This window comes from Musca vetustissima, unplaced genomic scaffold, assembly GCF_032173495.1.
Source record: "Musca vetustissima isolate MV318-11 ecotype Yass unplaced genomic scaffold, APGP_CSIRO_Mvet_v1 utg71374, whole genome shotgun sequence".
Lineage (NCBI taxonomy): Eukaryota > Metazoa > Arthropoda > Insecta > Diptera > Muscidae > Musca > Musca vetustissima.
This window is the reverse complement of record NW_026872778.1, coordinates 86,965-103,992: the sequence shown is the minus strand read 5'-3', so window position 1 is coordinate 103,992 and position 17,028 is coordinate 86,965. Positions and strand designations below refer to the sequence as shown.

Sequence of the window (17,028 nt, the reverse complement as noted above, 5' to 3'; positions counted from 1 at the left end):
TTGTTGAAGGTTTTATGTATTGTTCGTTGTTGTTGTTGAAGTTCTTGCCCATACATCAATTGGTGGGGGAGCACACATAAATATGTACTATGTGTCAATATGAATTGTATTAAAAAATAAACTTGTAGCACTTATTTGTTGTTGCATTCAATATCTTTTTTGTGGAACAGGCTGAGTTGTTGTTGTAAATAGTATATTTTATTTCTCTTCTTATTGTCTCAATACTGCATCAGCCTTCTTTTTTGCAACTCTTTATAAAATGTTGTTTATCATGATGTCACTTGACCCATCATATTTAGGCCGAGTCGTTGTATATTTTATATTTCAATGACTTTGCAAGGGCCACGACGCCTAATCTATTGACCAACAATTACTTTAATCATACGACACTTATATTATTTTATGATATATTACTTTTTTATAATTGCATTAATTATCTATTCTTTTTAATTAAATACTATTTTTTTATTGGATCTCAATGTTGTTTTTGTTCTTATTCAGAGATCACACAATGTTATCGATAACACTGGGGGCACAACAATCGTCTGTGTGAACAGCTGTTCATGAAAAGTGCTGCCGCCGTTGCCGTTTTGTTGCTTTCTTTGTTATTAGTGGGGTTCCTATGGAAGGGCGTATGGCATTTACATATGACAATAATTTAAACAAATTAAATTTAATTAAATTAAAATGAATAATAATATATATTAATAAATTAAAATACAAAAAGGTTATTTAAATAACTTTCTAAGAAAAGGCATATTTGTGGATTTTAAAAAGATATTTCAAAGAATATTTTTCTTGAGGCTTCTGGAGGGATTTTTTCTAAGGGTTTTTTCAAAGAACATTTTTCTAAAGGCTGCAATAGGCGGGGATTTTTTAAAGAATATTTTTCAAAGGGCCTTAGAAATAAAGAATATTTCTAAGGCCACCGAAGGCGTGGATTTTTTAAAGAATATTTTTCCAGGGGCTACAACAATGGACGTGGATTTTTTAAAGAATATTTTTCCAGGGGCTACAACAATGGGCGTGGATTTTTTAGAGAATATTTTTTCAAGGCCTATCAATGGCGTGGATTTTTTGAAGAATATTTCTATGTTTTTTTTTTGTATTCTCCCTATTAAAACCCATTTAATCATAATTTTTTATTTTATATTTTGTTTTTCTATTTAAGAGAAATATGTTATATTTTTTGTAGCCTGTAATTTATTTTTTATTTGTTCCGGTAAACAATTATATTGTTATTGTTATTATTATTTAATTTTTATATATATTTATTATTTTCATATATATACTATTTATTAAGTAAATTGTTTTTTGTTGTAGTACTTGTTGTTTAAAGCAGCGTCGTGTTTTGTTGTATTTTTGCTTTTCAAAATTGTTTGTAAGGTATATGTTTGCTGGTTGCTTGTTTTGTTTGCAAAAGAGATGTGAAAACAGGAAGAAATAAAAATGTATTTAAAAAACATTAAATTTTATTATTAAAAAAATAACAAAAAATCCCTAAACAATTTTGTTTGTATTCTATAAATAAATCTATAGATTTTTTCAGATGAAATGGATCTTCCAAACATTAAGAAAAATACTCTGTTGAAAAAAACAGCTCCAAAAGAAAATGATTGTTGATTGAATGATTAATGTATGAATTGGAGCGAAAGGTTTCAAAACCATATTTAAAGAAAATCTAAATAATGGTTTATAATGTATAAAAAAATGAAAGGTAGCGGATTGTGCAAATTTCTCCTCCATTGCTTAAAAATCAATAGGAATTGTAAAACTGTTTTTTTTTTGTAGAGAAATTGCCATGGCTCTGTTTTCTTTCGTGAAGTTGACGACGACCAAACGAAGAATGAATGAAGAGGCGAGAAAAGTTTTTTTGTTTACTTTTATATTCCCCATAACTGTTTGGAGCATTAGTATTTTTTTGTTTGTTTTATTTTCTTTAAATTCTAATGGATTTGTATAATTCCAGATTCCATGAGTTTCATGATTTTATCGGCTATCGCTGGATTTTGTAAGTGCCTGTAAAGAAAGAAATAAAAAAAGGAATTTAGTTTTTGTTAATTAAAAACATTTTTAAAGAATATATGCCTAGGCCTAACACAGGCGTGGATTTTTTAAAGAATATTTTTCGAGGCCTACCCAAGGCGTGGATTTTTTAAAGAATGTTTTTTCAAGGCGTGAATTTTTTAAAGAAGATTTTTCAAGGCGTGGATTTTTTAAAGAATATTTTTTCAAGGCATGGATTTTTTAAAGAAGATTTTTTCAAGGCATGGATTTTTTAAAGAATATTTTTTCAATGCGTGGATTTTTTAAAGAATATTTTTTCAAGGCATGGATTTCTTAAAGAAGATTTTTTCAAGGCATGGATTTTTTAAAGAAGATTTGTTCAAGGCATGGATTTCTTAAAAAAGATTTTTTCAAGGCGTGGATTTGTTAAAGAAGATTTTTTCAAGGCGTGGATTTGTTAAAGAAGATTTTTTCAAGGCGTGTATTTGTTAAAGAAGATTTTTTCAAGGCATGGATTTTTTAAAGAATATTTTTTCAAAGCTTGAATTTTTAAAGAATATTTTTCAAGGCGTGGATTTTTTAAATAATATTTTTTCAAGGCGTGGATTTTTTAAAGAAGATTTTTCAAGGCGCGGATTTTTTAAAGAATATTTTTTCAAGGCGTGGATTTTTTAAAGAATATTTTTTCAAGGCGTGGATTTTTTAAAGAAGATTTTTCAAGGCGCGGATTTTTTAAAGAATATTTTTCAAGTTCCAGCATGGCTTTAGGCGTGGATTTTTTAAACAATATTTTTTCAAGGCATGGATTTTTTAAAGAATATTTTTTCAAGGCATGGATTTGTTAAAGAAGATTTTTCAAGGCGTGTATTTGTTAAAGAAGATTTTTTCAAGGCATGGATTTTTTAAAGAATATTTTTTCAAGGCATGGATTTCTTAAAGATTTTTTCAAGGCATGGATTTCTTAAAGATTTTTTCAAGGCGTGGATTTGTTAAAGAAGATCTTTTCAAGGCATGGATTTTTAAAGAATATTTTTCAAGGCATGGATTTTTTAAAGAAGACTTTTTTAAAGGCATTGATTTTTTAAAAATTTTTTCAAGGCGTGGATTTGTTAATAATTTTTTCAAGGCGTTATTTGTCAATAATTTTTTCAAGGCGTGGATTTGTTAATAATTTTATCTAGGCATGGATTTTTTAAAGATTTTTTCACGGCGTGGATTTGTTAAAGAAGATTTTTTCAAGACATGGATTTTTTAAAGAATATTTTTTCAAGGCGTGGATTTTTTAAAGAATATTTTTTTAAGGCGTGGATTTTTTAAAGAAACAATTTTCAAGGCATGGATTTTTTAAAGAATATTTTTTCAAGGCATCGATTTTTTAAAGAATATTTTTTCAAGGCATCGATTTTTTAAAGAAGATTTTTTTAAGGCATGGATTTTTTAAAGAATATTTTTTCAAGGCATGGATTTTTTAAAGAATATTTTTTCAAGGCGTGAATTTTTTAAAGAATATATATTTGATACTTACTCTTTAACAGCATTTGGATCATTTTGCATTTGTTCCAAAATCAAACGCATAGCTGGATCTTTCAAAATCTGTTGAACTTCCGGATCGTTCATGGCATTCTTCAGCACCTCCTGGGGATTACGCTGCAGATTCAATGCACAGGAACGATAACCTTCTAAAGCTTCAGCATTATTTGGATCTAGCTCAAGGGCCTTCTGGTATGCAGCCGATGCCTTCGACGACTTTTGCATACCCTGCAAAATTTTACCCTTACGAATGTAGGCCTTAATGAATTTGTCATCCAATTTGATACATGTTTCACAGTCTTTTAAGCCCAAATCGAATGCAGCCAATTTTGTGTAGCATGCTGCACGGTTGCTGTATAACTTTGGATCGTCGGGATTGCGACGAATTGCTTCGGAATAATGTTTAATGGCAGTGCTGTAGTCGCCCTTCTTAAACAGCTCATTACCCTTTTCCTTTTCTTCTTCCGCCTTGGCGGGGTCAATATATGCCTTACGTTCCATATCCTTGATTTTACTCTCCACTTCGCTCAACGAAGTTTTAACTTCAGGAGTACGATGTTCAGACATTGCCTTTTCGTAATATGTCTTGGCCTTGTGATAGTCCTCCAATTTGCGATATGAATTACCGATACGTGCGAATGCCTTGCCAATCAATTTGAAGTCAGCACGATTTTCACGACCAATCTCTATGCCCTTTTCACATGTCTTAATACACTCCTCGTATTCTTTACGTTCGAAATAGACTGCAGCAATATTGTTGTAGAATGTTATATCTGTGGGATCCAATTCCAGAGCGGCATTATAATGTTTAAGGGCCTCGTCAAATTCCTTCTTCTTGTATGCAGCATTACCGGCTTCCTTTTCTTTTTTGGCAAAATATTTTTTACGTTCCTCTTCGGTCATTTCATCGGGATTGGGTTCAGCTGGTTTGGGTTTTTCGGCTGGTTTAGATGATTCGGCAGATGGCCTCGAAGAGCTTGTAGAGGTAGATGTGTTGGTATTGGAAGATGGTGGATCAACATCCATGGGTGTGTTCATACCTTGCATAGTTTGTAATACCGCTGCGGTAATTTCTTGACGTCCTTGCAGGAGTACGGCATTTTGTGGATCATGTTTGAGACCTGGAAATAAATGTTGAAGAAATGAAATTGGAATTAATGGGAATTTTTAATGAAATAACAAAATTATTTACAAAATGCTATCACAATTTCCCTTTTGAAGCCTTTCATCATGACCGACGACGTTATTGCTTTGCTATGGCTAACATCATATGAAACTTTGAAGCCATACAACTTCTATTCATGTAATATGATGGGGATTGTGCCACAAAAAATGCAGTAAGGGAAAAACAACAGTGCAAAGGAGGCCAGCTCGATTCAAGCAAAAAAAAATTAATATTTTAAACAATTATATCTCAGAATATGAAATCAGGGTCAAATTGGTTGAAAAAATGCCTGAAACTCTCAATTAACGAAAATTCGTGGGTAGCTTCATATGGAGATTATACCAAAACGTAGACCGATATTGATAATTTTTGGTAGGGCGATTTAATAATACCCATGCAGAACCCACATACTATTAATTTAGGGCCAATTCAATTCATAAACGTATCTGAAATTCACAACATTTCGAAAATAAAGGGCATTGTTATATGGGGGCTATACCAAAACGTGGACCGAACTTGATAATTTTTGGTTGGAAAATTTAACACCCATTGGGAACCAAAAATATAAAATTAGAACCAATTCGATTCAAAATCGCTTCTGGATTCCTCAAAAATTCGAATATTGTGGGGTACTGTTTTATGGGGGCTATACTAAAACGTTTGCATATATTGATAATTTTTGGTGGGAAGATTTGCCATCCAATGAGAATCCAAAATATCAAATTAGAAACAATTCGATTCAAAACTCTGAAATTTTCAAAAATTCGAATATTGAGGGGTGCCGTTGTATGGGTGCTATACCAAAACGTGGACCGATATTGATAATTTTTGGTAGGGAGATTTGCTACCCAATGAGAACTCAACATATCAAATTGCAGCCAATTCGGTTGAAGGGGGCTTTGATGGGGGCTATACTAAAACGTGGACCGATATTGCTAATTTTTGGTATGGACATTTTCCACTTATTAAGAAACCAAAATCTTAAGTTACTACCTATTCGGTTGATAAAAGTTACTACCAATCCGGTCGATAAATACAGAATATGGGAGGTAGCGTTATATGGGGGCTACCCCGAATAATACAGCCCAAATATCGAGTATTGGGAATTACGGTTATATGGGACCCGTACCAGAACGTGGACCAATATATCCCGTTTTCATCACCAAACATCGTAGGAACAGTAGCAATGAATGGGCAAAATTTCAAGCCTCTATCGTATTTTCAAGGACATCACTAACATAACAAAGTATTTTATTCTGATATTGAGAATAAAATTCTATGTGAAATATTTCGAGATGTTGGAAACGGAAGGACAAATCTAATATAATTTTATTTATGGTGGATGGTATAATCGATCTTTGTTGAATGGTAGAAAAATATTCTCAATAGTATGTATGGAATTTTCTAGTTCTAGTGTTACATACAAATACACAAAGCTATAGGACCCTGTATCACAGTGTATTGTATATTTTTTCCCTATCAATATCAGGCTGAAATTTGCTATATTTTAGAACCCGCAAAAATCTATCATTATTTATTTTTTTAATTTTCTGCTCAGGAACTGGAGTACTTACTTCTAGAACATATAAGATTATTCAATTAATCGAAATTTGTTATTGTTTTCTTGTTTTAAATTGAAAAAATTGTTTACTATTCTAAAGACAATTATTATTCTGTGTATTGTTGTTGGTCTTTCTACGAAAAGAAAAATAAAAACTTAATTTTAATTTAAAAAAAACTGACAAACCCCTAAACGTTCCTGTCCTTGTTCCCTCACTTCTTTTCTAGAAATTTCGAGACCAACTAAATAAATGTATTTTGGACTCCCATGTAAATCGGCTACATTTAATTATTTCGCTAAAATACCCGAAAAAACTAAACCACAATCTGGCATCCACAACACACAGACTTCGAAACGATAATGAATCTTGAAAATAAAAACATTTAGGTTATGTTTATCTTTTACACACCCTACAATGCTTCTTTTGCAAATTGAACATTTTTTAATCCACATTCGAACTTACCTTCATTATAGGCCTCGAATGCCTTCATATAATCACCCAGACCAGCTGCTGCGGCACCCTTACGCGAATAGCCTTTGGCCCATGTTGGATTCAATTGTATAGTCTTTTCGGCATCTTCCAATGCTTCGGCATATTTACCGGCCTTTGCATATGCCGCAGATCGATTACTGTATAAAACATGATTTTTCTCATCTAATGTTATGGCTTCTGTATAGGCGGCAATTGCTTCATCGAATTTTTCAGCATTTAGAGCTTTGTTGCCCTTTTCCTTGAGTTCATTTACCTATAGAAGGCGAACAAAAACAACAAAAAAGGAATTCCATTACAAATGTCATTTTTTATTTATTTTTCATTTAAATGTTGTGTGGTAATGAGCGTTTGTGTGCCGCCTTCATCTGAGAGGTAGGAATATTCTAGGGAGAGACGACGGCACACACATTTGTTTTCTTTTCAAAATATTTCTGTGATTCATTGCATTTTCATCATTTAAATAAAAAATCTTACCTTATCCATGTTATTTTATTTGTTGTTGTTTTGTTCTTTCTTTTCTTTTTTCAATAGATTAACTATTATTTGTAATGCAATTGTTTTCCTAACTTTTTTCGAGATAATTGTCGTTTTTGGCTGGCTAAGCAAATTAACGTTGCTTTTCAATTCTTTTTTGCACAAAACACTGGAACTATCTAGAATTCAATTCATTTGACATTTGCGATTAGGCATCTCTCAACAAGAGTCATTGTATAAGGGGGGTTCACATGTTTGATGGCAAGCCGTCAAACACTGGGGAATGTGTAATCGTTGTCGATAACCAGCAATCGAAAGTGATACACAATTGTGGCGGCTGGAAAAGGCGTTTTTGCAAGAATTATAACGTAAATTATTTACGAGATAGTATAAAGGTACATACTTTTCATATTTAAATACAAAATTATGTTAAAAATTGTATGTGTGTTGGTAGAGCTTAGTGACTACTTTATTTTGGTCGTAAAGTTAACGAATATTTTCGCAAATTAACGAAATTATAATAGTACGTTTACATTTTACTGGATTTGGTTAACCCAGGGATATAAATTGTCAATTCTATTGAATATATGTCAAATAAATCCTCATAAAGTAGTTTAACCCGATAAAAAAAGTTCTAGTGTACATTCCGTTTAAGCCAATAAATTTTTGGTTCACGTTTTGGTATAGCGCCCCGTACAACGTTTCCCAAATTTTCTGTATTTGGAGAATTTCAGACACATTTTTCAACCAAATCGTCTATAGTTATATATTTTAGTTCTCAAATCTTCATACATCCTCTTATTAAAAATTAACAATATCGGTTTAAAAATATACGCGGAGCCAGGGTATGACCCATGGAATAGCCTAGTGATATGCAGTCGAGTGTAAAAGTACACTTTTCGATTTTTGTCTCCGATCAAAAATTCGATTTTTAGACTTTTGCCTCTAACAAAACAAATCGATTTTTAGACTTTTCGACATTGAAAACGTCGACTTTTCGATTTTATCGAACTTGTTTCAAATCAACTAAAAATGTGATTTTTAATTGTTGTATTATTGTTAAAATATAAAATAAATGTCTTGAATGTGTATTATTTGGACAAATAAGGCTTTGTAAAAAAGGCGACTTTGCGATTTTCACAAATATTAACCCTTTCAGTGTTTTTGTCGAATATATTCGACATTTAAAAGTACTCTATTTTTTGCGATTTTTCGGTACCGTTACTATTGATGTTTCTGTTTTTGCTGAAAGACAGACGGAAAATAGCAAATGACAATTGCTATTTTTTTTTTAATTTATTAATTTTTCCGGCTTGAGGTCATTGAAAATTAAAAAGATTTTTAGTTTCTTTTTTAATTTATTTTTATTTTTCCAATATTTCGATCATCGTCGATGATCATCATCAGGGATTGACTTTAAGAAACAATAAACATAATTACATAAATTTATTAACAAAATTACAAAATTGGTTTTTAGTTACATTTTATTTTTCTTATTAACACAGATTAACTTCCACTCTCATTGAATTGACTAGATCAACTAACTCTTTTTTTTTTTTTTTTGGTGCTTTTTTCAATGATGCTCCTGTAAATTTGTGCACAATGTTCTGTATCTGTCTTAAAATTGATACGGTTTTTGGCAGGTATATTTATTATGTGTAACATTTCTAACATAAATCTTCTTTTATAGTTTGCCTCGCGTGTTAAAATGTTAACATCTTTAAAGTTAGGTGTGTGTCCAGTTTGAGAACAGTGTACTGCTAAGGCTGTTTTCTGTTCTAGAGGTTTGTTTTTATTTTTATGATCAGACTTGTGGCCGCTTATTCTTGTTTTTAGTTTTGTCTTTGTAGTGCCAACATATACCTTTTGGCATATGTTGGACTTGTCACCATTGCACTTGATTTCATAAACTAAATTAGATTGTTCGTCTGGAGGGGTTTTTGATTTTGTCCGACTAAAGAAGTTGTTATTTGTATTGCTACTTTTTAAAGCAAGTCTGTAATGTTCTTTGTCATATAGGTTTGAATTGGCGAAGCGTACATATGTGCACTTTTTGTATATTGTGTCAGGTTTTTGTTCGTCCTTAGCAGTTTTAGTCGTTTTTACATGTTTTATTAAATCTTCAATTGTTTGGCTCGGGATTTTTTCTAAATTCTATTTTTTCTAAATTCTATGCCTTTATATGATTTTAAACACAAAATTTTATATTTTTATTCCGACAAAAATGTTTGTTGACATTGAAAGGGTTAAAAGTCGATTTCGAATTTTAGTCGATTAATCGATTTATTATCCCTGGAATAGCAATAGTAATGCCAAGGTCACATTTTTACTCTTAAAGTCGATTTATAAGTTCGTTCAATCTGACCACATGATTTCACACGAGCTGCCAAGATTCTTTTAATTTTGACTTAATCTTATGAAATAGGAAAAAATTGACAATTTCTGATCAGTGGGCCTTGGGCAGACGGCTCTGTGATTGAAACAGGGTCTATTAATAATGTCACATTATTAATAGGCCCTCTTATTATTGATGACTATAGTACGATAACAAATTTTCCTTGATGATATCGAAGAAAATAGTAAAATCTAGTAGATTCTTGCAGTACGGTAACAGGACAATAAACAGCTGCAAATCAGATGCTTGTCAAGTTCACTGTTAAAATGCATTACGTCTTCACATTATGATGACGAAAATAACTTCCCAATTTGTAACGTCTACTACAGAAATAACTGTGATTTCTATTGCTTTCAGTCAACTAGGGTGACAAATTTTTGACAATTTGACTTGACAGTTGTTTCCCGATTTCGACAGCTACCAGAGCGTCCTTATTAATAGAACATGGATTGAAATACATATGCCAATAATAAATAGGAATATATTTTTCTTTTATTGGCTAATCGTTCTCCGGAAAGTATTATCTGGCTGTTGTATTATCAATAAAACTTATGGTCTGTTCCCGTACTACAAGAATCTACTGGATTTTACTTAGATATCATAAAGGAAAATTCGTTATCGTAGTGAGAAGTAGTAGATTCTTGCAGTACGGGAACATACCAATAATTATTTTTAGTATTTTTAACGGCAAATGTCATAACAGATGTTCATTAGCAATCACACATCGATAAATACTTACCAGAAAACGATAAAAATCTATTAATTTTTACTATATTTTTCGATATCATTAAGGAATTCTTGCAGTTTCTGGAACAGACCAATTCGCATTCGAAAACATTTGTTATCTACAGTGCTGCCATTATCGAAGACTTACCCTAATCGCCACTTCTTATTCACCTCCTTCTCATCAATACACCACATTTGTAAATTTTCCGGTTTTCCACTTTGAGTTCCTTCATTTTTAAACATTTTCCATCCTCATCCCCATTTGCAGCTGGTGGAACGTTTTTAATTTTGTCCTCAGTCATCAGCATTCGCTGTTCTCACTATGGAACGTTTTTAATTTTGTCCTCACACATCAGCATTATTTGTGTGTCACTTTGACAAGACTTGATAGAGTCGGCGTGTGTTAACAAATCGGAACAAAAAAGAAAAACTAAATTATTTTTAAACCACTACATTAAATATTAATAAAATTCCTACCTGTAGAATCCATACACCACAATATTCCTGAATTGGGGGTACACCAGAAAATTTCTTGCTTACCGGCAGGATAAGAAATAAAAACAAAACAACAACATGGCTGAGTATTTGGCGTCCATTTTTGGCACTGAAAAAGACAAGTATGTATTGTCAGCAAGCAAAAACAATCGAGAAGGATGCAGAAAATTTTTATGGCTATTAATTTGTTTGTTTATCATTTCCCTCTTCGTTTTGCAGAGTAAATTGTTCTTTTTATTTTAAAATTGGTGCCTGCCGTCATGGTGATCGCTGTTCACGCATCCACAACAAACCGACATTTTCACAGACGGTGTTGCTGCAGAACCTCTATGTCAACCCACAAAATTCTGCCAAATCGGCCGACGGTTCACATTTGGTGAAGAATGTATCAGACGAAGAAATGCAAGAGCATTATGATAATTTCTTTGAAGATGTATTCGTCGAGTGCGAGGATAAATATGGCGAAATTGAAGAGATGAATGTTTGTGACAATTTGGGCGATCATCTGGTGGGTAATGTCTATATAAAATTTCGCCAAGAAGCCGATGCTGAAAAGGCGGCAAATGATCTGAATAACAGATGGTTTGGTGGACGGCCAGTCTACTCAGAATTATCGCCGGTGACTGATTTTCGCGAAGCCTGTTGTCGCCAATACGAAATGGGTGAATGTACACGTTCGGGGTTCTGCAATTTCATGCACTTGAAACCGATTTCACGAGAGCTGCGCAGGTTAGTTGAACAAAGTGGATTATTTTGTTTCAAAACTAATTGCTTTTCAATTTGTTTTTAGATATTTATATTCACGTAGACGTCGTTCGCGTTCACGCTCCCGTTCACCACGCCGCAGACGTTCTCGTTCCCGCGATCGTCGTGAACGTGACAGAGACAGCCGTAGAGGACGTTATTGATGGAATCTTCCCCGCTGAACCAACGCTGATATAATGATTTAGATTGTCTAGAGGTTACTACTAATTTTTTCTTGGCTCCTTTAAAAGGGGGAAATATGCCCCCTCATCCAACTGCACTAACAAATTAAGTTTACCCCCCGAAAAAAAATAAAACTCAACACTTATATGTTTCAATATAAATATAGAAGATATCTATGTAAAAGAATGTCGTAATAAAGACCTTTTTAGTTTCACAAAAAATTAGTGATCTCTGTTCCGGAAATTTGCAAGAATCTGCTATTGATCCAAATTGGTTTCTAATTTGTATACCCTCCAATATAACATAGAGCAGGTTATATTAATTTTGTCCTTCCATTTGTAACTCATCGAAAAATTCATTTCCGATCCTATAAAGTATTCTGAATTCTGGATATGGGTAAAAATCGTCTTGTTTAGGCCTGAAATTTTGCATAGGGCTGATTTCGTTCTGTCGGCATGTCAAGTTTGAAGGTGGGCAATATCGGTCCACATTTTGTGTGTAGGCCCCATATAACGGTACCCCCAAAAAATTTGTATTTTGGGGAGCATGGGGACATTATTCACTCTTTTATAGTAAAAAAATTGACGGGATCACGTCCAAAAATTAATTGATTTTGAGACCCTATCGATACCTATAATCGAAAAATCCTTAAGATACTAAAAATTGGGACCCCGGTTCCAATAAATTTACATAATTACTTAGGAACAAATTCCGAAACGAAGTCCAAGATATAAAAAATACCAAACATTTTAGGGAACCTTTATATGGGGGAATTACAAATACTTAACCCATATCGATTGCAAGTTGAGATTAGGGGCTCATCTCGGATTTTTCCGAAACGAAGTCTAAGATCTAAAAAATACCAAAAATTTTAGGGTACCTTTATATGGGGGGATTTCAAATACTTAACCATTATCGATGATTACTTGCGGAACGAGTAAAGTTTAGGGGCTCATCTCGGATTTTTCCGAAACGAAATGTAATAAATACCAAACATTGAAAGGTACCTTTATATGGTGAACATTTCAAATATTTAACCCATATCGATGATTGCTTGCGGAACAAGGCTACCTGATCGAAATTTCCTTTTAAATAAATTTGTTTCTCTAAATATCCGCCAATATTACCATAATGGGTCCATAATTGTAGAAGTTATGAGCATATGAATTCCGGAACTTCAGATTTCATATGCTCATGATCAGGAAGACGAGATCTACCAGTGGTAAAAAATTGGAGATGGGCCCCTAAACTCAACTTAAGCCAAATGATTCCATTAAGAGTAACAAATTTTGTTCGGGTGGTGCCGAATATCGTTCGTGTTCAAAAGCAATGTCAGTGGCTTATTAAATTCTCAATCCGGCTTACATTCAATCATTTTCAAATTTTGCACTAAAATAATTTAGAATTTATTTGTATTCTATTAAAGTAACCATCATCTAACATATCAACCATAAATAACTACAAGCAACTCCCTTTGGACTATGTCCCCGTATTAACGACTTCACCATCTTGTGATGTTTGCATTTGTTTTAGCTGCTTCGTTAAATCGATTTGCTTCTGCAGCGTATAGGTATTTTCCATTTTGCGACGTTGTTGTCGTTCCACATCTCGAACGACTCCCTCATGTAGTTTTTCTCTGTAATTTAAATGAAAATAATTCCGGAGGGTGCCTTTAGGAGCAAATGCAACAAAACCAACCTGTCACTTGTCTGTTTAAAATGAACATAACCAATAATACCACCGGAAACAACAAATGAAGCTGCCAGAGTCAATTTGGATGCCAGGGACATGCTGAACTAGTTTATAACAGCTATTTAAAAATGATTTAAAATATTATATAGGAATATTATCTTCCAAACGCCGACGAAAAATGGGGGTTATGCAAAATCAAAACAATCCTCAAATATCATATGGCAGTTTGTAGAGTTGCCATGGTGATTCGATGAGAATATATACTTGAGAATTTTTCTATTTGCATTGAAATGCCCATGTATACTAGGAACTATAGCGTAATTTCAAAATAATTGCAATTTATTCGTGGTTTCCTCATAAATTTAAAACGTTTTATTATTTTATGTGTACAGGAAAAGATATATGATTCCTTCGATATCATCCCTTCTCCTAATTATCGATAACTTTTAATGTATCATATTTTATTGATCTGGCAACAATATATTTGCTCTTCTTCATATTTAATGTCATCCGTCAATGATGGCTGCATCTACCGTTAGTTTTATTTTTTCTCGCGAACGTTTGCGTCTTTTGTATTTTTGGCGGTGAAAAGTGTTGTGAAAAATTAAATACATATTAAAATTAAATAAAAATAATAAAATTTAAAAAATGGCATAATAAAAGTATATTGAATATATGTACATTGACATAGGTTTATTAATAACGGATAATTGATGAAATAAACTGATTGTTTGCTTCTCTGCTCGTTCGTTCTATCATGATATGGATATTGGTGTGTACTCGATCATTGCGCAGTTCACCTTCTCGGTCGGTTTGGGGCGGACAAAAAGGAGGTGGTTCCATATAAATGCCATTGTGAAATACATTAAAATCAGCCCATCATGATCCGGATCTTGATGTGTACGCGACCGTTACGTACTTCGGCCCCCTCGGTCGGTTGGGGAAGTCAAAATTATGATGGTGACGTTCCAAATAAAGTTCGTTATAAAAAACATTGAACATTGAACTCGGTCCATCATGCTCCCGATCATGGGGTAAACGCGATCGTTACGTATGTAGTTCGCTCTCTCGATCGGTTGGAGTGGAAAATATGAGGTGGATGTTCCAAATAGAAATCGATGAACCGCAGCACAAGATTACATTTCGGTAAGTTGCATAGAAAAACTCACAATTCACAAATGTCTAGGTACCGACCAAAATAGGATAAAGAATTAGGAACCGAGGCTCAATTCTATTAAAAACAATCAGATTTTTCCTTAATTTCCATTCCATTAGGTGGTGATATGAAGGGGTTATCTCAAACCATTTGGGAGATACAGTTTGCCCTTTCCAAAATGGTGCGATATGTGGCTGTGTATGTTGTGGATAAAAATATATGGCCACCCAAATACCAACAGCGGCTACGCTGTGTGACCATATGGCCACCCAAATACCAACAGCGGCTACGCTGTGTGACCATATCTGTATCATATCTGTCCATAGGATAAAGTCCCTAATCCACGGCTGAAGGCCGACAACTCAAAAAACAATTCTATTTAACAGGAGATTCAGTTGCGTAGCCGGTGTTGCCGTCTGTTCTTAGGAGATAGTTTCAAATCACCGGCCCTACCCCGTCCATCCAAAAACTATTTATTCTATTTAAAAGGAGATTCTGTTGGTTAGAAAGAAAGATAACAAGTTGTGCAAAGTTTGGTTCAAATCGGGCATTCCACACACCTGATATTGGATTCATAAGCATTAAAAAATTTGAACATTTGTCAGGGAGGTAACAGAAGTAGTGGACTAATGGGTCCCATCTTCTGACTTGATCTATACTTGTGGATGGAGTGCAGCTTCATCAGGTCCCCGAAGCAAAATACCTTGACACAATCTTGGACTGTCAATTAAAATGGAATGAGAACGCTGAGGTGCGGGCGAAGAGAGGGCAGATTGCACTCTATGCATGCAAGAATTCCACTGGGAAAAATTAGGCTTCTAGGTTGGGTCTGGTGGCACTGCCGGTGCCGCAGCAAACTATACAACATCCAACAATCTAGACAAGGTTCAAAGAACATCCTCGATTCTAATAATTGGAGCCGCGAGGAGCCACCCACAAACAGCTCTGAACGCAATGCTGAACATAAGGCATATGGGTCTCAGCATTAAGTGTCAGGCAGCACGTAGTGACCTAAGGCTGCATGAACATAATCTATGGCGAAACTGTTCCTACGGACATGGGCGTATCCTGAAGGAATTAGGTATGACATTGGTAACTGTGACATCACGGGTAATGAAAAAGCAGACGAATTACCTAGACGAGGATCTCAATCCATGTCTCAAAAAAAAAAAAAAAACACTCAACTGTCACCTTTTCCTGAATTTTGAGGTGTTCTTTGACGAATGAACTTTGGCACAACAAACCTAGTTGCAATGTGTTAAGATCTATGTGGGCGGTTCTGTCAACCAAGAGAACAAACTCACTGTTGAACTTGTGTAAAGCTGAGATCAAAGTAATGACAGGAGTCATTGCTGGTCATTGCAATATCTGTGCCTTTATCAGTGTATGGGACCATGATGCTACTGATTTCTGTAGACTCTGTGTTGACGAGGAGGAGACGGAGACAATTGAGCATCTCCTGTGTCGCTGTCCAATCCAGGCCTACAGACGGCACAGGCTGGTGGGTTCTGACTTTCCACCATGTCTAAGCTTCTATTCAACTATGGAACCTGTTTTAATCTACAGCTTCATTAGAAACCTTAAGTGTTGGGGAAAGTGCAATCTTAGCATGTAATATGTATTCTCTCCGAATTTCTGGTGATGATGTTTGTACACCCTTTTTCTATGCTAATGACATTTTTCTCCTTTTTATCCCACATCAAGATAAGTCTGACACCCATTCAGGCCAAAATTAATTTTTGTTTGAGAAAGTGTTTGGATTGGACGAGAAGAAATTCATTTGTAATTAACCCAAGTGTTTTCTATAAAATGTTAAGAAGTGGAATTCCGAGTATTTTTCGTCAATCATTTAGTTTTTTCCCGATCATCTGGGATACCTAACCTAGTTATACCATGAATAACATGCTCTATTTTGGAAAAATCCTTAATGATCCGTTTTGCTAAGAATTGGAACTAACTTCCTTTAGAATTACCAATTTTCTCCCACAGTAACAATGTTTTTCGAAGAAAAATTAAAGACATTTATTTGCAATGTTAGTGAGACTCGGGTCATTTCGGATCAATCAACGAGTTCTGGTTGAATTTGAGGTGAGCTTATTAGCTATTCCTTTTCTTAGTATTCATCCATTGAAAATAAAAATTCACATCAAAATACTATTGTGAGAATTTGTTTTATTATTTTTTGGAAATATTTTTTTAAATCGTTTTGACATATTATTTTTTATCTTCTTTAATTAATAACTTAAAGATGTCCAGAGTGGTGGTGATCAATAATTGTCAAATATTTGTATTTAACTTTTGTTATAATTCGTGCAGTTGATATGACAAAGTTTTGAGTTGAGTTTGAGAAATGTGTGTGTGTGTTTTTTTAAACGTGTCTTAATTTTACAACTATTATCATAATTTG

General features: G+C 33.8%; 3 protein-coding genes across 3 annotated transcripts; 1 reads left to right on the top strand and 2 right to left on the bottom strand.

The window, feature by feature from the left end:
* Positions 1 to 1,900: 1,900 nt before the first annotated feature.
* On the bottom strand, positions 1,901 to 7,261 carry LOC133338196 (stress-induced-phosphoprotein 1). The gene is made up of 4 exons (XM_061546383.1): positions 7,231 to 7,261; positions 6,727 to 7,009; positions 3,533 to 4,658; positions 1,901 to 2,019 (listed from the first exon to the last, which is right to left on the bottom strand). Exons 1-4 carry the CDS (start codon positions 7,237 to 7,239, stop codon positions 1,947 to 1,949), a joined length of 1,491 nt encoding a protein of 496 aa, XP_061402367.1. The 5' UTR covers positions 7,240 to 7,261; the 3' UTR covers positions 1,901 to 1,946.
* A 3,605-nt stretch (positions 7,262 to 10,866) lies between these two features.
* On the top strand, positions 10,867 to 11,773 carry LOC133338262 (splicing factor U2af 38 kDa subunit). Its single transcript, XM_061546441.1, has 3 exons — positions 10,867 to 10,968; positions 11,066 to 11,575; positions 11,637 to 11,773. Exons 1-3 carry the CDS (start codon positions 10,925 to 10,927, stop codon positions 11,752 to 11,754), a joined length of 672 nt encoding a protein of 223 aa, XP_061402425.1. The 5' UTR covers positions 10,867 to 10,924; the 3' UTR covers positions 11,755 to 11,773.
* Positions 11,774 to 13,252: 1,479 nt separating this feature from the next.
* LOC133338230 (protein PET117 homolog, mitochondrial) lies at positions 13,253 to 13,563 on the bottom strand. Its single transcript, XM_061546411.1, has 2 exons — positions 13,472 to 13,563; positions 13,253 to 13,409 (listed from the first exon to the last, which is right to left on the bottom strand). The coding sequence occupies exons 1-2, from the start codon at positions 13,561 to 13,563 to the stop codon at positions 13,253 to 13,255; spliced, it is 249 nt and encodes an 82-aa protein (XP_061402395.1).
* Positions 13,564 to 17,028: the final 3,465 nt, after the last annotated feature.